Source organism: Pavona decussata, unplaced genomic scaffold (genome assembly GCF_977016875.1).
Source record: "Pavona decussata unplaced genomic scaffold, jaPavDecu1.1 SCAFFOLD_250, whole genome shotgun sequence".
Lineage (NCBI taxonomy): Eukaryota > Metazoa > Cnidaria > Anthozoa > Scleractinia > Agariciidae > Pavona > Pavona decussata.
The window spans coordinates 551,045-574,105 of NW_028145654.1; the positions used below are offsets into that span (position 1 = coordinate 551,045).

The window sequence follows — 23,061 nt, forward strand, 5'->3', positions numbered from 1 at the left end:
TATTTCCATCGATACAAATATGTCTTTTCATTATTTGAAGGCACACTAAAAATTGGTGGCACTGCCCCTTTAATACAAGACCATTGTCAAACGTAACAGAACAAACGGTACAGTAAACTTATAAACTGCTGAACATGGAAGAGTCATGTTCAACATTAGGTAAATTAACTGTTTAAAACACAAGCAGCAGTGTTTTATCGAGATTTAAAACCACGAGGCGCAGCCGAGTGGTTTTAGACCCGATAAAACACGTGCTGCGAGTTTTTTGAACGGCTTCAAAAACATTCCTGGAAAAGCGTGTGTCAAGAGAGTTCATAACAATGATGCTTTTGTGAACGTTGGACACTAGCATACGAGAAACACAACATACTGATAAGGAGGAGGTTTTATCGGGTTTTAAAACCACTGCACGTGATGTTTTATCGACCATTTGATATGTCAATGGGCTTATGAATTATTAATGATTTTTTGAAAGCTATTTTCTTCCCCTCCAGCACTGAACTGAAGTTTTTTCTTGCCTTCTGTTAGGGATGTTCAGAAACATTTTCATCTGTACCCAGTGTCAAAGAGCATCTGGAAACTTGCGCGAAAGCTATCTCATACAAGTGCCTGGCTTGCAGCAAGTCATTCATAACCCAGACTATTGCACGGAATCATGTGAAATTTTGGCATGTGGGATACACGGTAACTATTAATACTAATAATAATAATAATAATAATAATAATAATAGAGACATTTAGAATTGCGTTTACGGCAAACGGAAGAAATGAGCACGTGACCATGTTTACCCTTCGTTTGCCGCTCACTGTGTTCAGTTTCTCACTAAACTTGAGTAGTTTTTCGTTAGCATCAAAGTTCATAATTATTTTGTACTATTCTCCTCTTTGCACTCTTTTTTTTTTCAAGAAAACATTAACGCGCATCTCACGTTTGCCGTAAATGCGATTCTAAATCTCTCTGTTATCTCATAGAATTCAAAGCTTTGAAACAAAATAGATATGCGTTTCGACTTTCACTTATGGTTGTAGACTCTTGAAGTGCACTTGGTACAGCCTGGTTCACATTAGCAACATAACGACAAACAACGTAGATAAAGGACACCTTGTGTAAGCAGTATTACAATACAATACAATAGACTTTATTTTAAGAGGGTAGCACATGACAGTAAGTAAACTGATAACCCAGTGACCCTCTATAAAATAAAAACTTAAGACATGAAACAACTTAATATGTGACTCTCTGTGTTATGTTGAACATAATAGTGTCCATTCACGTTGGCGACACAAAGTTAACATGAAGTCTTTGTTTCCAGATGCGTGACCTTGTCTTTACATCACAATATTGCTTACGTGTAACCAGATACCACAAGATTGGAGCTTTTTTAACGAACTTTGAAGTGTTTGGCTTCTAAAACCATTAATAATTCTTGGAGAAAGTCAAAGCAAAAATTCACTAAATTTGTTGATGATTAAGATCACATTTCGGAACCTCCTTCACGTCGTGATTTCCTTTAATTGTTTTTTGTTCATGAGTTAAAAATTAGTTTGAGAATTCATAATACATTACATTAGTTTGAGAATAAATTATACGATAAATCAGTTTGGGAATAAATTATACATTTAAATTAGTTTGAGAATTAACTATACATTACATTAGGGTGATAATTAATTATACATTCATTAGTTTGAGAACTAATTATACATTCATAAAGTGTTTGAATTAATTATTCATTACATTAGTTTGATAATTAATTCTGCATTATATTCATTCAAAGCCTGGTGGAAAGGACAGGTCAGACAGCAGCGATGCTGACTTTGAAGTGATAGGATCAGGAGAGAGTGACCAGGAGAGCGACGATGTCGAGATTGAGGAGGTGGAAGAGAGTGGAAGCAACTTGGATGAAGACTTTGACAACGCGGAGGAAATCGTTGTTTGGGACGACAAGAGGAAGAACAACAAGAAGGCAAACCGCAAGAAGATAGCTTCGAAAATTGCACGTGTTGGTCCAATTTCATGCAACGTCTATGCAGAAACAGAGAAATGGTATTTGATAGTTTGGTACATAGAAAACTTAGGTTGCGTTCGATTGACCGTATTCCTGGATAAGAATTAGCGGAATAGCTGTTAAAGTAATTTGAGAAGACATTTCTGCAAACCTTCGCTGACACATGATATATTAAGAGCCATTTCTTACTCCAGTAACTCCTAAAACCTCTTATGAGGGATTTCTTGTCATTGTTGAATGTATTCCTATTCCGGAATAGGGTCACTCGAACGCACCCTTAATTATCTACAGTAGACTCCTTTGGATACACAAACATCATTTCGATAATTCTCCAACTCATTAATAAATTCATGAACATAAAGGAAATCCGATTATCCCGAAGGAGGTTTGGAAATGTGAAGTAAATTTGTATGGTAAATTTGGTGACCTTTTGCTTTGAATTTCTCCAAGAATTATTAATGGTTTGAAAAGCTACATCAAACACTCGAAAGAGTGTTCATCTGATTTTCAAATACCTTGAAGTTGGTTTTAAAAAGCTCGGCTTAGCCTCGTTTTTTCAACTCACTTCTCGGTGTTCAAAATCGGATGAAACACACTTCCTCATGTTTGATGTATTACTTAAACGGTGGATACAAGTAACTAAAAGCATCAATACCCATGAGACTATAGACTTTTTCTTTCTTGCACAGAACAGTTATTGTTCTAAGAAACAAAGCTGCACATCTTTTATCTTTAGTTTTCAATTTGGAGAATTAGCTTATTGCTTTCCGAAGAATCTCAACACCTCACGAGTAAAAGAGAAGCCGATGCTTGGTTGACTTCTCTTGTTTTGCTAAAAACACAGAGCACGAAGCAGTGAACTAATTCTTCACTTCTATCCATCCTTTGAGTGAAAAAGGGAAAACGGAACTACACGTTCATTTCCTTGTGGCATGATATTCAGATTGTTTTTTTAAATACAGCGTATTTATAGCAATTTAGAGTTCAAGAAGGAAGCACACTTAAACACTTCACGAACCAGTTCCCCAGTGAAAAACTTAAAGTGATTGTAACCTTTAAAAAAATTATTCGCACCTTATGCATTTCATAATCTGAAATGTCAGCTGCCTCCTCCCCCACCCCCTGTGAGTTAGGAGGAGGAGATGGCTGACACTTCTGACAATTCATTTCATTCCTTTGTGGGAGAGTTTCGACCTTGTTTTACCGTTTTTGAAAACATTTTCACATCCGTTTGAAAACTTTGTGGTCTTACGGTGGGTTCGTTTCTCAAAGTTTTCAAAGAGTTTGAGACCAAATAATTTTATTCGCTCTAACGCTCTAAACGTTACCCTGCGAGCAGAGGCCCTTCGATCTTCCGACTTATCTAGGAAGATCGAAGGGCCTCTGCTCGCAGGGTATCTAAACGTCAGCACGCGAATCTCTTTACGGTGGCCAATTTACCTTTAGTTATCAACTCTGTTGATAAACCAAACATTCGTTTCTTCTCCCCACCGACGCAGCACCGCAGTTTCTTTAGAAACCAACTCCCTTATCCATTTGTGCCATAATGGGTCTGTCAGAAATTCCAAGTTTTCGTTGTTAATGTGACAGTTGTTTGTACCCAAAAAACAGGCGCCGAGAAGTGCACAATCACAAAGAGCTATTTCCAAACATGAAGCCCGCACCGTCTTACTGGTCAAGGGTTGATGTTAGGTAAGTTATTGTATTGGTAATTAAAGGGGCGGTGTCACCAATTTTTTGTGTCACTTTGAATAGCCAAAAACCATATTTGTATCGGTGGAATGGTCAAAATAATGATTGTGTTGTGTTAGCAATAACCCTACTAGTGCACAGAAACCAGTATTAATTATCTTTGGCTATGGATGGCTAGGATGGAAATGGATTGCAACTTGAAAAAATTGGCCAATTTTTTCAAGTTCTTCCTGTGTATTTTAGAGAAGTCGCCAAAAACTGATTATAGTTTGTTCTTTCTCGGACGAATCCTTTAGTATTTTCTCCCTAATGTTCTAAGAACAATTTCATGTTAGAAAAAAGGTTCTTTGTCAAATATTTGAGCTGTTTTTAACCAAAATACGGCAAAATCGCCATGACAGTACCCCTTTAAGATGGCTTGAAAACAATTTAGCCTGCATTAGCCTCGGGTCTGATCAGCAGTCACCGTCAATCTTAGAATTTGGAGGTAGGCAGCATGTGAAAAGTCAGCACTGATCAACCAGAAATGAGAAAGTTAGGTCAGGTAGCCTTTGTCCTTTTGTTGTTGTTGTTGTTGTTGTTGTTCCTTGTAGTGCAGGATAGAAAAAAATTCAGATTTGATTTGCATTCGTTTTTATCAAAGAAGGAGAATCTCGGTGACGGTAACTAGATGTAAACCGTTGTCAAATCATGAATGTACTGAACACCTCGTGTTAGTTTCTCTGCCTTAAAAAATTTCTACAGCTTGAAAAACGCCCAATGGCTGATGAGTTTCACGACATTGAATTATACATGTAGGTCCTTTTTGATATCTCAGTTTGGTGATATTCACAGCCTGTTTTTACAGTTCCTATATTTGATAGGGTTATCTAGTTGATGATCTGGCTAAACTAACCAACTACTTGACTCTTTATTCTTTCAAGTGAAATCGATCAATATGTACCTGAGGCAGCTGTATCACCACGGTTTACTATAACGAGAAAAAAGGAAGCTCCCACAAATCAGCAAGACACACAACTGCCATTGTTTGGAAGCACATCCAAGGATGACAGTAAGAAAACTTCAACAGTACATGTTACAATTTCACAGTTCAGCCAAAGTGTGACAATACGCGGAAATTGCATGTCATGTAGTTAAACATTGTCTCAGGGAACAAGAGAAATAAGTATACCTTATTATAGGAAATTAACGCGACTTCTTATTTTTAAATAAGCGTTAATTTTTGTTAACGTTTATTTCCGCGTCATAAATTAAGTGGCACGTTAATTTCTGCGACCTTAGTTTCTATAACTTTCGCCCCAAATCCTCGATGCACTCCAGAGAGCAAAAAGCATTTTTTATCAGGGTGGAATCTGCTGGACACTGGATGTGAAGAACGCTCAATGTGGCTAGGTTCCTTTGCTTAACCCCTATGTTTTGGAACAATTCCACGAACATTGTTTCCATTTCGGATTTTTACACTTAGTATTAAAATCATTTTTTTCCTGTTGTCTTAACAAATTATTTTTATTTGTGTGAGTCGCGTTAATTTCCCTCATTTTGAAATTTAAGCACCTCTCTCGCGTCAATTTCGTTTATTGGGAAGCAATTAATTTTCCCTTCAGTTTGCGTTAATTATAGACGTGCTAATTTCAAATACCTTAATTAACACGAGGGTTCATTTCCTATAATAAGGTATTTTAACATATATCTACACGCGTTTGCACAAATGTACATAGAAAGGATTCGGTGCACTGTATAGACCTTTATCACTCGGCGGCCATGTTGAGTCTCAGGGGAATAAAAAGCTTTGTTTTTTCGCAAGGCAAGCCTCGGCAGACGCGAATTCAGTGCGAGGCTTGCCGTGCAAAAACAAAGCTTTTTATTCCCTTGAGACTCAACATGACCGTCGTGTGATAAAGGTCTTTTCTGAAGCGTCTCAAATTGTGTACTGTTACCCAAACAAAGACTAAATCATTGTCACGTGTATAGGTTAGTACACAAATGTTATTTCATAAAGACAGACCAGTGGAAAGTTTTGTAGAGGATGAAATAACGGTGTGATTTTTAATCATCAGGTTGTACCTATGGCGATGTAACATTCAATGTTGGTGGACCTGTCTGGGCTATGGGCTGGTGCCCTGTTCCTGGTAAGTTGTTTAACATCTTGACCCTTTAGTTACTATGAGTTCTTCCTTTTTCCAGGTTAAGAAATAATTTGCTCCATCACTTTCAAGGGTACCGCCTAATGAAGATGTTTGTTTGAAAGTGGTCTGGCAAGCTAGGAAAACTTTAGAACGCCTGGGATTGTCTAATTTTCCAGTAGGTTGGCTGGCAAGCTATACAGTCTGGGCTCCACACCAAACCACAAGCGAATAATAACTGATTTTTGTTGTTCACTTTATGCAATATGATTGGTTTACGCTTTCTTAAAATCCAGAACCATCTGACAATTTGGGATAGAAAATGGACCAAAACGGACCTGGGATGATTATCATTGTTTAAAACCACGCTTTGGTTTATCACAACGAGAAAAAAAAAACCATTTACGATATTTCGGCTCTATTACAGTCATAGTCATGTAACTGAGTTGAGCAAATGGACAGCTTTCTTGACTATTTAGTGATGGTTGATGATCATCTGGGTAATGCTCTGTCAAAGGCTCGTTTTGTACAGATATTTTCTCTCACAAATTCGACCATACTGTCCATTTTTGTGGGTAGTTCACTGTATAGTGCTCTACCCACTATGTCGTCAGGCATGCAAGAGTCCGCAGCGTGTGCACAGCAGTACCCACATGTACGTAATGCGTACCTATTTTTTTAATTGAAATCATGTTGAAAGAAATGTGATGGTATATTTCCAGCCTCGTGAATGAATGAGAATGATGATTATTCTAGAAAGTGACGCAGGCATACTCGGAAAAAAGAAATCCGAGTGCTCCTATCAGGAGTCGAACGCAAGACCTTCCGATTACTAGTTCGGATGCTCTACCACTGAGCAACAGGAGACTCGTAGGAGCTAAGTTTAATGGCCTTAGCTCCCACGAGTCTCCTGTAGCTCAGTGGGAGAGCATCCGAACTAGTAATCGGAAGGTCTTAGGTTCGACTCCTGATAGGAGCACTCGGATTTCATTTTTCCGAGTATGCCTGCGTCAGTTTCTAGAATAATCATCATTCTCATTCTGAAATCATGTTGTTTCTTCCTAAAATTAATCCTTGTTCACATTCTCTGTGAGCGACGGTCAACTCAGCGGTGCCTCATTTCACTTGTACAAATCTCTCATGGTGCAATAGACCAATTTCAACATATTAAAATTCTACCTGGGCTGTGAGGCTTGGGGAATAAAGCAAGAGAAATTAACTATTCATCTCTGAACCTCGATGTAATTTCTGTTTGTTTTATTCCCCTAAGCTTCGTAACCAGGTAAAAGAAAAACCTAAGTTATTTCATTTCAATAACACCGACAGTGCTTGCCCAATGTCCCGGGCCAGAAGCTCTTGATAAAGTACTTGACAATAATCCAGATCGAAGTTGAGTTTGGAAATGTTGTTTTTTGGGGAGAGGGAAAAACCTGAGTACGTGGAGAAAAACCTCGGATCGAGGACAACAACCAACAACAAACTCAACCCACATATGACGCTGAGTCCAGGAATCGAACCCGAGCGACATTGGTGGGAGGCGAGTGCTCTCACCACTGCGCCATCCCTGCTCTTAACAAAGTATCGAAATTGGTCTATTGTGAAATAGTAGTAAGCGTGGCATCTTGGTGTGTTCAGAAAGTTTTTTCAAACTTTAACTTTCTCGTGCCAGGCACTTGCCTAGTTTTAAATTTGTGTTTGCTCCTCAATTAGACTCCAGCAAAAACGCAGAACAATTTCTGGCGATCAGCACTCACAAATCAGTGGATCAGGTAACCAGTTTACTAATTGTGTTTGGACGTCAAACCAAGTATTGTTTTCTGTGTCAGAGTACTGCATGTCAGGGTGTGAATGGGATATCCACGTCTTCGTCTGCAGAAGAGATGTGGAAATTCAAAACATGGGGCAACAGAACGAACACTCAGATGATGGTTTGATTGAAATGCCGATAGATTTTAGCTGTTTGCTTGAACTACTTTGGTCGAGAACTCGGGCCCCCTGTTCGTCACATCTTATGTGGAGGATTACAGTCAGTCTTCGTCACGCATTACCATTATTTCCGAGAATGAAGTGAACATACAAATTCCTCTAGCTTTGTAATGTCCGGATTTTGAATGGAATCTTTCCAGAAAAGACACATAAACTGAAAAAAAAAACATCAAAAGACCTGGGCAACAATTTTTGTTTTTAAAAATTTCTACGGGAACTCAAAATCTCGCAGGCGATTTTTAAAATTGAAATGTCAAATCTTAAAACTCTGGTCAAATTTCAAAAATACTGCTCACGTATTATGTAGATTGACTGTAATGCTGTTCCATGTGAAATATTAACATGAATGACATAACATTCGTTTTTCATAGGTGCATTCCGTGCATAAAGCTATTTCTAGTAAGGGGCTTATACAATTGTGGAATGTAGGCCAGTTAAAGGCGGACTCTGCAAGGTGAGCATTTGTCTAATCCGTGTCAGTTGCCTTTTGTAACGAAGCGTAGAGTACAAGGCAACACTTTTAAGAGTCATTTGCTAGTCTAAGAGCGCAAAACTAACAACAAATGTTACCTTTTGAATTTTCATCGTGTCCGTTCAACGTTAAGTAATGTTTAAAAAACGAGCAGGAGTGTTTTATCGGGTTTAAAACCACGAGGCGCAGCCGAGTGGTTTCAGACCCGATAAAACATGTGCTGCGAGTTTTTTAAACGGCTTCAAAAACATTCCTGGAAAAGTGTGTGTCAATAGAGTTCATAACAATTATGCTTTTGTGAACGTTGGAAATAAGCATACGAGAAAAACACGGCATACTAATAAGGAGGAGGTTTATCGAGAACAAGTCACTGCACGTTAAGTACTATCGACCATTTGGTAGGTCAATGGGCTTATGAATTATTAATGAGTTTTTGACGGTGTCATTTACATCCATGAAAAAAGGTCAGAAGTACGTTTTAGTCCCTTGAGTTGATATTGGTGAAGGCTGTACAAAAGCCTCTTTGAACTACTTTGTTATTGAGTTCATGTTGCAGAAGTCAATGCAAAACCTTTAGGTTGCTGTAGTCAACACAAAATCTCTTGCAGCTTTCCTTCTTGCAATGGAAGTGAAGCAGCAGCAATTTAAAGTTGTCAATGTTGTTCATTATTGTTAGTTTATGATAGCTTTTTTCACCTTTGTTAACAGCGTACTTATTTTACTAATGTTTGATTTATCAACAGAGTTGAAAACTAAAAATAAATTGGCCACCGTGGAGAGATTTGAGTGTTGACGTGCGAAACGTTAGCCCCTCGATTCGCTCTTATGAAGGGTAAACGCTCAAAACGTCAGCTCTCAAATCTCTTTACGGTCGCCAATGTACTTTCAGTTATCAACTTGATTCATAAATCAAACATTAGTTTCTACTTTCCACTGACACAGCACCACTGTTGATTTAGAAACTAACTCCCTTATCCATTAATTACTTCACTGTTGTTCACGATATTTTGACGGCTTACAACCAGTCTTCATCAGCCATTGGCACAGTGGCACCATAATTGTTTCCGATTCATAGATTTTGTTCCTTGTTTTTCCCAATGGAGGCAGACGAAGACCAACAGTAAGGAGACGAAATGTCCAATTCACATAGAAGTTACTGCATCACGTAGTAAAAGACAAATGAAAGTTATCACCGTCAAACGGAATTATTGTTTGTTCCATAACATGATGACTTGTGATATCGATTTTGACATATTGATTGCTTAGTGCATGCCTGCGTTGAAATGAAGTCAGCTGGTTGAGGCCCTATTTACATAGAGGGAGGAAAATCCTAGAAGACGAAACAACTTTTCGTTTGGTTTACACGCAGAAATTTCGCTCTGGGTGGTTACCACGTGGAGAAGGAAAAGAAAACAATTGTCGGTCTTTAGAAGCTGAACGCCCGGTCGCCGCCATGTTTGTTTGTTTGTTTGTTTTTGTTCCTAGAACTAGAACCTTCCGAGCAAAGGTAGTTTTCATGGTGATAGGATCCTCTTATGTCTCACCTAGGAAGATCCAATTGCTAGAAAGATCCTAGCGCTAGCCCAAGTACAACCTTTTGCATGTAAACTGGATACAGAAAACATGGCGCTAGGATGATCCACCTTCTAGGATCTTCCTAGTGCTATGATCTTCCTCCCTCCTTGTAAACAGCCACTAAGAATCATCTTGAGTACTACTGTAGTAGGCTGTGGTTTTACTCTGGCTATTTCCATATTTCCAGGTCAGCTGCAGTCTAACTCTGTTGTTACTGTGTTTCTTTGTTCTAAGTTTGAAGACTTAAGCTCCATCCACACCAACAAAACATGTTTAATTAAACAGGTTTAACAAAATGAAAATTTTCAACAGAAAGCTAAACCGTTGACTTTCACATAGGATTCAGGTAAACTTTAACTTATGCTTTCATTTGTGCTAAATCTGAAGTTGCAAAAATTCGAAAGCAGCTTTTATGAAGGAAACAATTTTAAACTGTGTTTAACTAAACAGCTTTTAAACGCGTTGAAGCCTTGGTATGAATGGGGCATTAGTTTGAAGAAATAGTCTAATTATTTAGATGGAGAGAAAAAAGAATTTGAAATCAAGGAAGTGTGGTATTGGTGTTGGTTACTTGACTTTAATCCTGCGTCAACTATATTCCCTTATAGTTCAGGATCGAAACCAATTTTATCACTCGGCATAGCACACGACTATGGTGCGATATGGGACGTGAGCTGGTGCCCCTCAGGGACATGGGAGCCTCCCTCTTCAAAGACGGACAAGGTAAGTGCTTAGACAAACATGTTTTGATAAGTAGTTATCCAAGACTTCAAGGCATCAAACAAAGAAGAAAGGTACAAGCGACCTAGAGGACATTTAAAGTTGGTATTGAAGTCAACCTGGCAAAGTTAAACTTAAATCACCAGCTCCCAGTTGGCTTGATAGCACAATTGCTAGAGCATTGCACCGGCATCGCAGAGGTCTTGGGTTCGAAATCCCGTCTTTTTTTTCTTTTTTGTTTTCAGGGTTTCTTTTCGCAACTACTTACGTTACGTACAAAACTGCGATGGTCATTCACTTATTCATTCTTTGATCCGCAATTCGAATATATGTATTTCATATATACCACTTCAAGACTACCTATCGCTACATTGCATGCCACAAGTGATAGCTAAATGGTTCATTTAGGTTTAAGTCTTTTGGAGTATAATATCCGATAGCTGTCGCCAGCAGAAAAATGATGCATTTACACCGCGGGAAAATGGGGTCTTAACCTATTGCAAATGCTGTACGGACCACATTTCGTGCGCATGTTAATCACGCCTACCCATGTTTTTCTGCTTTGGAACAAGAAACTGAAAACCACAGGTCAGAGTCATTTTTCCGTTACTAGAGCACGGTAAAATTGTTTCGTAAGCCCAAACCGTCAAACGTGCCATTTTGTCTGATAGAATGCAAGCATGCCCTCGGACAACTGGTCCATGCACTGTCAAATGTATTTTAAAATCAGTTCCTCGAGTTGCTTTTTATTGTAAATTATCCTGTCTACTGTTAAAAAATAATCAACAATTATTGAACTAGGTCATCGCAAAATATCGTGATTTGTCAGTGGCGAACAGATCAATTTTTGGCTGAGGTGAATAATTGATCTGCGAGACACTAACAAATGACGATATTTTGCGATAACCGAGTTCAATAATTGTTTCATCATTCGATCACCGAGTTTGTTTTTCATAATTTTTATCAACTAAAGATGTCAAATCACTCTCTGACAGCTCAGGGAGGCGATATACCATTTTCACACAAGAACGTGGTCTCAATTGCGCAAGAGCAGAATATTATTTGCAGCAAAACACAGTTCGACAGTATTGCGCGTGAGTAGACCATTATTTGTCGGCAGTTATTTGCAGGTCACGTGGTTTGCTGTCGGCCAATGAAAAGGAAGAAAATGCATCGAATGATAATGCATCCTTAATTAAAGCTCTTTTTGCGCCTAAAGCTGTCCTGTGCCCAGTGTTGTTCCTTCTTTTATATTTTGAAAGTTAAGTCATCACAGTCTAGGAGAGGTCTATTATAACGTGTGGATATGGACTATTGTAACCGTTATAACTTATTTTGTTCTTGTTCATTAGAATGATGGCCTTTCTCGTCTGGGTGTGATGGCTGTAGCCTGTAGTGATGGTTTGGTTCGTTTATTGAGGTACAGCTTGTTAGTTATAGAATTAATGAATATTGTTTAAGCCACGTGGTAAACAGATTCAATAGTGTTGCAATTAGAGACAATTAGATTCTGGTACGAGTACCACTACCAGTACGAATTTTGACTGCAAGGTGAACTCTTTGTGAGCGACCAACTCGGAGCATTTGTGAGATGTGACTTCGACGTGTACTCTTTATGAGCATTTGTTTTGAATTATGATAGTTAAGCCCTTTATTCATTCGGAAAAGGCATGATGACCTACGTTTTTGAGGACTTTACTTGTTTTCGTCGTTCTCACAAAACCCTCAGTATAATGACGTCGCGGCCATTTTGCTTTCCCGCTAAAATGACACTGGTTCACTCGCGCGTGCTCTTTTTCTATTGGAAAAAGTCGTACTCTTGGTGGAATCGTAAAGCGTGCGAGAACAGTACTGAAAAGGCCCTGACTCTTAGCTCTTGACGCGGCAAAAGTCATCTTCAAAGACCAGGAAAACAAACAAAAAAAACACTAGTTGCTTTCAGAGTAATCTTTGTCAAGCTTGGTTATCATCTGCGTTTCAATGAAACTATTGTGATAAGCAGAATGGCAGAGCTGGTCAAAGCGCGATTTAAGGAAATGGAAATGAAGTCTACAATTACAATTACAGAAAGTAGGAACAATCATTTTTAATAACAGTAGTTGTGCAGGAAAAAGTGCTGGTACGAGAAAGCAAGAGAAAACGGGGGTTGGTGTATTGTGGTGGGCTGGTTCATCGATACCAAATCTGACTCGATATAATCGATACTAATATTGATACTAGTGAGAAATATCGGCGCTGTTTCGATCCCTTTCGATATTGCACACGTGACTGCTCTCTAGATTTAGTGCCGAACACCAATATTTTTCCGTTCGCGCATGTCCTGTTCCACTGTACTTGAAGGAAGTATCACAGCCCTGTAACTTATGTGGTCCTGGTGGCCCGTTTGTAGCTCGGGCGCTACTTTGGCGATGACGTAAATATGTGTGATAGCATCACAGAAAAGTCTTGGATGATGACGTCACAATTTTAGGTATCGATGTCCATATCGGAAAAAATGCCCAATATCGTATTCGTGTAGGACCGATTTGAAAAACTGTTATCGGTCTACCTTTAGCATTGTCCTGCTTCAGTTAAGGTGGCCGAACGCAGTTTGCGCGCGCTTTACAGATTCTGTTAATGATGCTATTAAGCTAGGAAGCAAATACTATCGATCCTTCGATTTTATACCAAATGGATCACAAAGGTGAGTTTTGCTCTTAAAATAACTGAGTTTCTCATTTGTGAATCCTTCTTCGTTTATCACTGAACAAAGAAAGCGAGTTCACGAAGAGCTAAGCCTTTTTGCAGACTTTTCATCTTTGCTGAGAAAGCCTAATTAAAGCAACGCATGCGCATTTGACCAAAAAATTGTGACTGGTTGTTTGAATGGAAATGAACTGTTTTTTTTTTCTAAGGAACCGCTCGTTAGAATTTCATGAAATTTGACAAAATAGTAGTTCTCTAAAAGCGTAACTCGCCTACAAACAAAAGCCAAAATCTAATCTAAGGGTATCTTCAAAAAACATTAAAGTGCAAAACCAGGGCAAAACCAACATTTACAGGAGATCTGTCTGTTAAAATTACATGAAAGCAACGTCACTATGTCCGTATTTTGTGAGTTTTTCTGGATACAAAAAATGAAAAAAATTTAACGAGTGCATTTTCTAAAATTTAAGGAAAACCAATTTTTGTGGGGAGTTAATAGCTTGCTTCGTTGCCATCAGATGGCAACGGCACTTTGCTCCACAATAAGTATCCAAATTAATTCCTTCTTAGTTATTCTTGCACCATGCTAATTTGGGTACTCAGAAGTACGTAGTTTTCAAACAATGTTTACTAACACCGTCATACTGGAAAACTGTGTTCGGCCACCTTAATTTGTGATATTATCAATTGTAAACCCTTAAACCCCTGATATCAAAGAACAAATTCTCCTATCTTGTCCCCATACTTTTCCAAAAGAACTAAGGAGAAGTTATTAAAATATCAAGAACTCACCTTGGGTAATCATATCCTGAATACACATGACATCAGGGGGTTGAATAAGCATTGATATTACAAGGAGAAATTTGATTCTGATCACTGTGCTTATGAATAGTAAAACAATTGTTGTTTCTTGTCTTGCAGTATACCCTGGCCATCAGAGTTATTTTCAGCCTTAGAAACAGAGCCGGCAGACAACCATTCCTCTTATTCATCTGGTAATGTATTTACTCCTGGTTATTAATGTCTTCTTGCAACAGGGATAGGAAGCTTTGAAAAGAGGCATTCCTGGCCTTTAAGCCAGAAGTTTCAATTTCGATGTCCAATGTCCGCCTACATTTGTGAAAATGGGTTTGTGTATCAACGGTTCTTTTCTCGTAGTTACAACCTTTACTTTGGCATTCGATTGATGGATTATTTATTAGTTGAATTAAATTGCTTTGAGATTCATCTCTCGTACATTCTCCATCAATTGTCTGGTCCGTGCTTCGTCTATCCGTACAATAACAAGAAAATTTTATCCTAACAGAAAGCGTTGGTTCTCATTGGTCATGTCATTTGCTTAAAAAAGAAATCGCCTTTGATTTTTGCAGCGATGCAAACGTGCACTGCTAGGCGGGTAGTGGTGTAAAGAGCTGATTGGATCTGCATTAGACCTGAACAGGTTTATTTAGTAAATAGCTGCTAAATAACCATGACAATTATTTCTGAACTGGTCACTAAGGAATAGTTGTAACAAATAAAAATAGGTATTGTCTTTTTCGTCCCTTTGGGATGAGAATGAACACACTGGGTATGATTAGAATGATTCGAATTCAAAATAAATATAAAAAAATCGACAATTCTGAAAGCGGAATGAAAGCTTATTCGTTCTGTTCAACGCACCTCAAATATCAGAAACACTTTATTGACATGGTATACCCTTCCAATGTTTCCGGAATGAGAACAAGTAATAATAACATATGCTAAAACACCATTCCGAATATGCTCATTTCAAAATGGTTCCCACAAAAATACCCTACCTAACAACGCAAACGAAAGACAGAAGACAAGAACCAATCACAAAGTCAACCAACTCACTTATGACACCACGTTCTAGATCAGGGGAGGCGATTTGGCCCAGCGGTTAAGGCGCCGGATGTGTAATCTGAAGGCCCCAGATTCAAGTCCCGCTCCAAGGCCACGCTTTGTAAATAGCCAACTGATTTGCCTCCCACCAGTTGGGATTTTTTACAAACGTTATGTTCAGTTTTTATGTTTATATCACTTTAACAGAGAGTGTTTTCACATGACGTCACGGCGGCCATGCTGGTGTCTAAAAACAAAGAAATGGCGGCCATGTTAGTGTCCCAAACTAAACCTCTGGGAATTGAAGTCTATTTTTGTACAAATACAGTACCAATATGGCCAGTAGTCACGTGAATGAAAACGCTCTGTAGTGTCCTCAATTAGCGCTACAATCCCAGATATTTCGACACTTAATTAAAGTCTTAAGTTTTTTGTAATAACAGCATCGCATTGTTTTAAGCAAGTACGGGCTTTACCTGACTGTTCTACCTACACAGTAACCAACATCTGTAGAGACATGTGGTTGTAATTTTTATCTGTTTCGCAGTAATGGTGCGTGCCACACCTCAAGCTGTGTTGATACCATGTGCACTGGGCGTTGCATACGATGGGCAATGCGGTCCAGCCTGGTGCGTTAAATGGGTTCCACACTCCATGCACGGCAAGATTGCAGCTGGGTTTGCTGATGGTAAGGCTTGCTTACTTCTACAAACTAGAAACCGGTAATGTACTATAGGCCGGTAAGGTTGCAAAGATTAGCGTGAAAAGGGACGTTAAATTGCACAAAACTAACACTCTGGAATTCTGCGTTATCGCGGAAATATATAATTTTAATGTAGTTCAGGTAATGAGAAACCGTTCGCACTGCTGGCAAGAGCAGCTTAAAAAATGGAGAAAGGTCAAGTTTGAGAGTATTCTCTTTTAAAATAGCGAAAATATAGTTTCGTTAAACATGAGAGGGCAAGTTTTACCCGTCTTCAAAAAGCCACCTGCAAAACTTTCGGAATAGCCCATTTTACAGTTGTGTGCTTTGTGACCTGGCCTTGCGTTGGAAGCGAGGCTGGGGGTGACCTTGTTTTGATACAAACCTCACTGCTTTCATATGTAAATGCAAACTAGTTAGCATAAGAACAGCATGATCTACATATGAAAAGCAGTGAGGTTTGTATCAAAACGAGGTCACCCCCAGCCTCGCTTCCAATCCAAGGCCAGGTCACTAAGCACACAACTGTAAAATGGGCTATTTACGGAATTAGATCGTCGTTATTTTAAAAGACAAGACTCTCAAGATTTAGACCTTTTTTTGCGAATTTTAAGCCGCCCTTTCCAGCAGTGTCAATGGTGTTTTGTTACCTGACCTGCATCGAAATGTCAAATTACCGTACACAAACCCTGACGCCTCAACCGCAAGCCCTTTGTAAGAAAGAGCGTATCGTTATCTGCTCCAGCGAGGGCTGCTGCTCGAAATGTTAACTCTTGTATCTCTAGGTGGTATCCAGTTAACCCAATCAAGTCAGTTGACAAAGCCAAACATTCGTAACTGTTGCCCCTTATCTAACTTGTTCCGTGGAAAGAATTACTAGTACAAATCAGTAATGACACCTCACTTAATATCTTCGTCTTGGTTGTCTGTGAGTAACAGGGACCTTACGAAAACACGACGACGACGACAACGACAACGCCACAAAACAAAAAGCTTAATGAGCAAAAACAATCGCTTTGCACGTGTAGTTTTGGTACATTTCTCTGCCGTCCTCCGCAAAACAACAACGTGAAATGACCGAATTCAAGGTTTTGTGGAGAACGTGAACACAAGACGGTGAATTTTTCATTCTCTTTCTTAACTTGAACGCTACTCCTACCAATTTGTTTCCTGTGTAGTTTGTTGTTTTTGTAAAAGTTGAAATAGCTAAAACAATCGCGAAGTAGCACAAACGAAATAAAGTTATATGTTCAAGTGACGTTTTCATTGGCCTTTCCGTCTTGCATTCGTAAGATCTCAGTTACATGCATGGACGGTACATTTAGTACTGTTCTGATAAAACACTCACTGATCGCCGTTACGTCCCTCTTGTACACTGTAACCTGTCGTTCATCTGTTTCAGGAACCGTAGCAATCTGGAATATGCTGACAGAGTCGGTGTTGCTGAAAGAAGCTGTGGGTGATGGAAGGCAGACTTTTCGTGAGTAAAAAAATTGTTCTTTACAAGATCTACTAAGCTTCCATTGACTACATATATTATTCTCCAACTCATTTATGCAGACAAAATAAAGCAAATCACTGTCTTAAAGGAGGTCTGGAAATGTGATCTTAGTTATCATAAAATCTGATGAACTTTTAAGAAAAAAAGGTATGGCGACAAGATGGGAGAATTTGTCCTTTGATATTAAGGGTTATACGAAAACGCAAACAAAGGGCACGTTCTTTTGAGACTATTCCGTAATAGGAATACTTTGAATAGACGGTATTTGTGTTCTTTTGGGAGCTATTCCGTTTTCGGAATGAACGGAATATCATTCCGGTTATTCTTCTCCCGATAGCAGAATGAACAGAATGGAAGGAATACGGTTTACTCGGAATAGACAATACGCGTTCTTTTGGGAAATTTATGGCGGGAAATCCTACGCGGCCGCTCGCGCGCGCAGACATAGTAGTTCTTAAGTCACCTCCGCCATGGATATTCCGTTTATAGACTGAGAGAAGCGGGGTTTTTTGGAATTGAAATTCCGTGTATTCGGTTATTCCTAAACCGGAATAAGAATAGCTAGAAAAGCCCCAAAAGAATACACCAAAAGTAAAATGAAGAGAGTGGAGGAGAAAAAGACTGGCAGGCCTGTTTTGTCATGTTACCCACACATAACAAGCCATTTCCGTGTTGTTTTGAACCTCGTTATGAAGACGAGGCAAAGTGCAAAGATTTTCACCTAAAAGTTAGATTTGATTGCATATGAATGAAAGCTAATTTCCATGATAAACTATGCACGCAGCCTGGCTTTTATAATGAGTTTCAAAGCAACTCGCAAATGGCCTCCATATATTAGAGTAGCATTATTTTAAAAAACCCATGGACATAATACACTCGATTGTAAAAGCATTGTGAGACAAAACCATGAACGAACAAGACCCAACAGCTTTGTTAACTGTGAGGTTATTAGCATTCTTGTTAGAAATGAAAGTATGTGCGGTTTTTAGGACTTTTAACTCACATTTTTTGGAAGAAGAGAAAATTTAAAAAAACGCGCGCATGTCATTTAGATCGTCCCATAATTCCATTAGGACGCATCGTTTAAGATTCTCACTTTGCACAAGCTAACGTTTCTTTAATGGAGTGTTTATTAAAGTTATGATGATAGTCTTGTCAACGTGATACTGTGTTTCCCTTGTTCATTGCAGGTCTTTTTCCCTTTCAACACGTGGTGACAAATTCATCTGTTATCAGAGACTTGGCTTGGTGTCCACAAAATCCAAACTATTTGGTCACAGGTAAACAGTAATTTTACCTCGAAGAGCTTTTAAATGTGGTTGAAATGAATAGAATTAAAAAGAATTGTAAATTTTTTAAGCGCTTTATTCCATAGCAAGATGATCAAATGCGCTTTGTGGTATGGGGACACTCTCCAGATCGAATTTGAATTTAGAAATACTGCTTTTGCAATCCTTAGAAAACGGATTGAAAAATACCGCTCTACAGTTCTGTCAGATTATGAGGAACGGTTCTGTTCTTCATGGATCTGTCTTTGTGACGAAGGCTTTCATTGTCATGGTTATTACAAGGCTTGTGCAGATTTATTGCAAGCTCACATGCGCGTGTTAAAGCGGTTTTCAATTGAGTGTCGAAAGCAATTCGCTTTCTGTGCTGTGCTCTGTGATTGGTTACCAAACTCGCGCCACTTTCTCAGCCAATAAGATGTAGAACCAAAACCAATCGTACTTTTTCGTCCAACGCGTTTTCCCGCGCGCCACGCCAGTTGCATGTATTTGCTTCGAGTTCTGATTGGTTGATGGTGTTGTTGACGTCTGTTGTGATTGGTCAGAGTCATTACTTTGGTTTTGGCTTTTAGGACACTCAATTGAAACCCATTCTATTAGCTACTGATCGCAACGTTTGCTAATGCTTTGTTTCAATTTCAGGTAGTTACGATCGATATTATAAGTTATGGAATCTCAAGTCTCCTTTTACCCCTGTTACTAGGCAAAAACGAGGTAGGACTGTGATGCTACTCAAACACCCCCCACCCCTCCCTAGGCAAAAAGGAAGTATGACTGCCGCTACTCTAACACGCCCATAACAAGCGAAGAACGAGACATGACTGTGCTACTACTCTTACACGCCCACTTTACTGTACCCATAACAAAAGTTAAAGTTAATATACGACGAGAATAAACTTGATTAATTAATTAATTAATTAATTAATTAATAATAATTTAAAAAGGAAATGATTCCCCGAAGCAGCCAATAAACTGAATTAAATTAAATATTGATCCGGATGGGAGGACAGAAGTAGCTTTGATGAACACATAGAAATGGCGCCCCCGTTGCCAATGAAGACGTAAAAGCAGCACTTTAGATGTAACACGACGCTGTGTGAGCGTATACTTGGGCGTCGTATTAGGAGTACAGTAGCCTGCGAGCAAGCTCTCTTGGGGGTGGGGGGCGGGAGGGGGAAAGAGGAGAGAGCTTGCAACGATGTCTCAGGAATTTGAATGCCGCCCCCAATACTCCCCGCGGCTCCCTGCTGTCCTAGCTGTCAGAATTTGGCCAATCAGCGCAAACCGGAAACGATAGCAAACGTAAACAAACATGTGAAAGGTACAATGTTATCAGATACACTTCGAAAGACGGGAATCCTTGCTGACTAAAACTATAGTTTCTCTGATCGAGTATGCCTACCGAGTGCCACAAAAAGCAGAAAATTTAGTGAAGGATTTTACTTAATTGTGAGCACACTAAAAGCCGATTGACCAAAAGGTCGAGGTCACAAATGTCGTCCCAAGGGTCAAGCGAATCTTGCCGACTGCACTGCAGTGTCAACGCCACAAAACTACTGGACATAAAAAAATGTCGAAAACTTGACACGGTCCGGCCAGGGAAAAAAGAAGCAGTGCAAGGAAATCGGAAGGATCTCAATTTTGCAGCCGGGTCTCCGAGAACGAGGACGCAATTCTCAATATCGACAATGTGGTTTCATTGGAACACTCAACTCGTGTGAAATTTGTGATGTTGTGAACGAGTAGCAAAGCAGACGTGAGAGTGCCAGATCAAAAGGAAATCATTGCGCTTCTAAAGAACGTTGCCCTAAAAAACTGGCAGTTCGCTGTTAACGCCGTACCGAAGCACTCGGAATTGAGTCAATATATTCAGAATGCTTTAATTTGTGGCGTAAGCTGAAAGATGTTCATATTTTTATCGGCTGAGCCAAACACCAAACAAAAGCTTAAATTTGGCCGACCTTGACTCTCCATCTGAAATATCGGCAATCGAAGCGGCAGGCATCCCCATTCTTCTTGCTTCTGCGATCAAGTAATCGATAAAGATACTTTGCAATGGGCAAACAACTAACATTGTTTGATGCAAAAGGTTGAAATATCAAACTTGTCCCAAATCTCGTAGGTAAAACTGCAAGAACATCGCTACTTTGAAGTAAAGCATTGGCAGATTGACTTTGTCGGGTTTTAATTCCAGAGAAAACCTAAGTTATTTAGAGAAATTCTCGCAACCTTCACAAATAGAAACTCCGCCACCATTTTTGTGTTGTCAACACGACGCACGCAAAGAGCAATGACGTAAGCACCAAATTCAATATCCACCAATCAGCATTTTGCGTTGAAAAATTCAACGCAGAAATGAAAATTCCTGAGACATCGTTGCAAGCTCTCTCCTCTTTCCCCCTCCCGCTCCCCACCCCCAAGAGAGCTTGCTCGCAGGCTAGGAGTACAGTAAAAACCCGCGTATAAGAACCTGGGTTCTAAGAATCTGTTAGGCTAAAACTTTCATTTTTAACACCAGTTTCTTACATATAAAAAATTAGCTAAGAAGTTTATGAACATTACTACGTACCCATACCATTTAAAAGAACGTCAACTAAACTTTGAAGAGATTAAGTAACAGGCCCAGACTTGATCAATAAGTAGCGCACGCGCAGTAGATCCCGCTTTGCCATTTGAGACTTAAGAAGAAACCCTATTTTATAACTTGCGCTCCGTCCAAGTAATAACAAGGCCTACAGACTGTGACCGTCCTCTAGTGCCCTGAATTTGTTTAAGGGTATGGTGGGTGAGGTGAGCTTAGCAATGTTCCCAACTTCTTGTAGATGCTTTCTTTATACAGCTGTTTCGACAAAGGTTGTCCAAAAAAAGTGTAAAAGCGTATGCAACAATGCCGAAAGGTAGTCTGGGAAATACCCAATAAATTTCAATAAAAGCTCAGAATCCATAATGCCTCGACCGCACAGCGAAGACTTGAGATGGCGGGCAAGGAGAAGAAGAAGCTCAGAATCCACAATGCCTTGACCGTACAGCGAAGACTTGAGATGGCGGGCAATAAAAGCTCAGAATCCATATTGCCCGCCATCTCAAGTCTTCGCTGTGCGGTCGAGGCATTATGGATTCTGAGCTTTTATTGAAATTTATTGGGTATTTCCCAGACTACCTTTCGGCATTGTTGCGTACGCTTTTACTCTTTTTTTTTTGGACAACCTTTGTCAAAACAGCTGTATAAAATACCATGAGACATAACATGCGCGCTATCTAATGACCCTCATGATTTATTCTTCGGCAGGGATAGCTAATGAAATACACTGGCCTGCTAGCTTTGGGAACGTGGTGAGCTGTGAAGATGATTGTTTCCAAACTGCTAGACCTCCAAGTCTTGTGAGAAACATTTGTTTCATGGGTGAAACACTGACGATATCGTATCACAACTGTCCAATCTGGGTATGTGTTTACAGGTCTGTTATTCAGAACTGCTTTCCACTTCACCAGAATTTCCGGTCTTACCGGTTTATTACCGAAACAGTGGCACTCGCGGATATTCTGGAAATTTTGTGGCACAGCTCCATGACTTCTTGAGCTACTCCACATTTAACGTTCCAGCTACATTCTACACAGTCTCCAATCTTTGCGTTTGATTGTCGAGATCGTATGCTTTGATCGATCTGCCGCCATCTTGGTTGTTATGGCGAGCGCAACCTGGGGAGAGCAAAAAAACTACCGAGGGGGCCACTCGTCAGGTTTTATCGCCTTTCTCCCCCAACTCCCCGTCCTCTCGGTAGATTTTTTCCCTCTCCCCAGGTTGCGCTCCCCATGGTTGTTACTTCAATGGATACTCCAAACCAAGGCTGTACACCTTATGATATTTACACAACAGAAATCTTACTTTAAATGGTGAAAGAAGTTTAAAAATCAAATTATTGTCCGCCTCGAACCCGGGATATTTGCCTCATTTCTCCTATCTATATTCACTAGACCAAAGAGGGCTAGCTGACGAAAGAGAGTTAACCACGACAACAAATGACAGCTTACCGTCTCTTAAGTAATGTTTGAAACACGGAAAGCAGTGTTTTATCGGGATTTAAGACCACGAGGCGCAGCCGGGTTGTTTAAAATTACGATAAAACAGTAGCCTGCGTACGCAGACGTATTTCCGGTTGTCGCTTCTCTCCGCCGAAACGACTGCCGGAAATACGTGTGCGTTCGCAGGCTAATAAAACACGTGCTGCGCGGCTTCAAAAACATTCCTTGAAAAGCGCGTGTCAAAGAGTTCATAACAATGATGCTTTTGTGAACGTTGGAAATTAGCATACGAGAAAAACATTACACACCTCATACTATTAATAAGGAGGAGGTTTCTCGGGTTTTAAAACCACTGAACGTGATGTTTTATCGACCATTTGATGGGTCAATGGGCTTATGAATTAAGATGAATTTTCTTTTATTGTGTTGTTTTCTTGCTACCGA

General features: G+C 39.6%; 1 protein-coding gene across 1 annotated transcript in view; it reads left to right on the forward strand.

The window, feature by feature from the left end:
• The window catches only part of LOC146457009 (uncharacterized), a 48,064-nt gene that overhangs the window by 10,195 nt on the left and 14,808 nt on the right, over positions 1-23,061 (forward strand). The window contains exons 10-24 of the mRNA XM_085092465.1: positions 529-684; positions 1,776-2,044; positions 3,618-3,698; positions 4,622-4,749; positions 5,756-5,827; positions 7,532-7,590; positions 8,179-8,261; positions 10,463-10,577; positions 11,927-11,994; positions 14,181-14,254; positions 15,652-15,792; positions 17,210-17,287; positions 18,499-18,588; positions 19,237-19,308; positions 21,884-22,038. Of these exons, the coding sequence (XP_084948591.1) occupies positions 529-684; positions 1,776-2,044; positions 3,618-3,698; positions 4,622-4,749; positions 5,756-5,827; positions 7,532-7,590; positions 8,179-8,261; positions 10,463-10,577; positions 11,927-11,994; positions 14,181-14,254; positions 15,652-15,792; positions 17,210-17,287; positions 18,499-18,588; positions 19,237-19,308; positions 21,884-22,038 (1,641 nt within the window). The remainder of the gene's footprint in view (positions 1-528; positions 685-1,775; positions 2,045-3,617; positions 3,699-4,621; positions 4,750-5,755; positions 5,828-7,531; positions 7,591-8,178; positions 8,262-10,462; positions 10,578-11,926; positions 11,995-14,180; positions 14,255-15,651; positions 15,793-17,209; positions 17,288-18,498; positions 18,589-19,236; positions 19,309-21,883; positions 22,039-23,061) is intronic.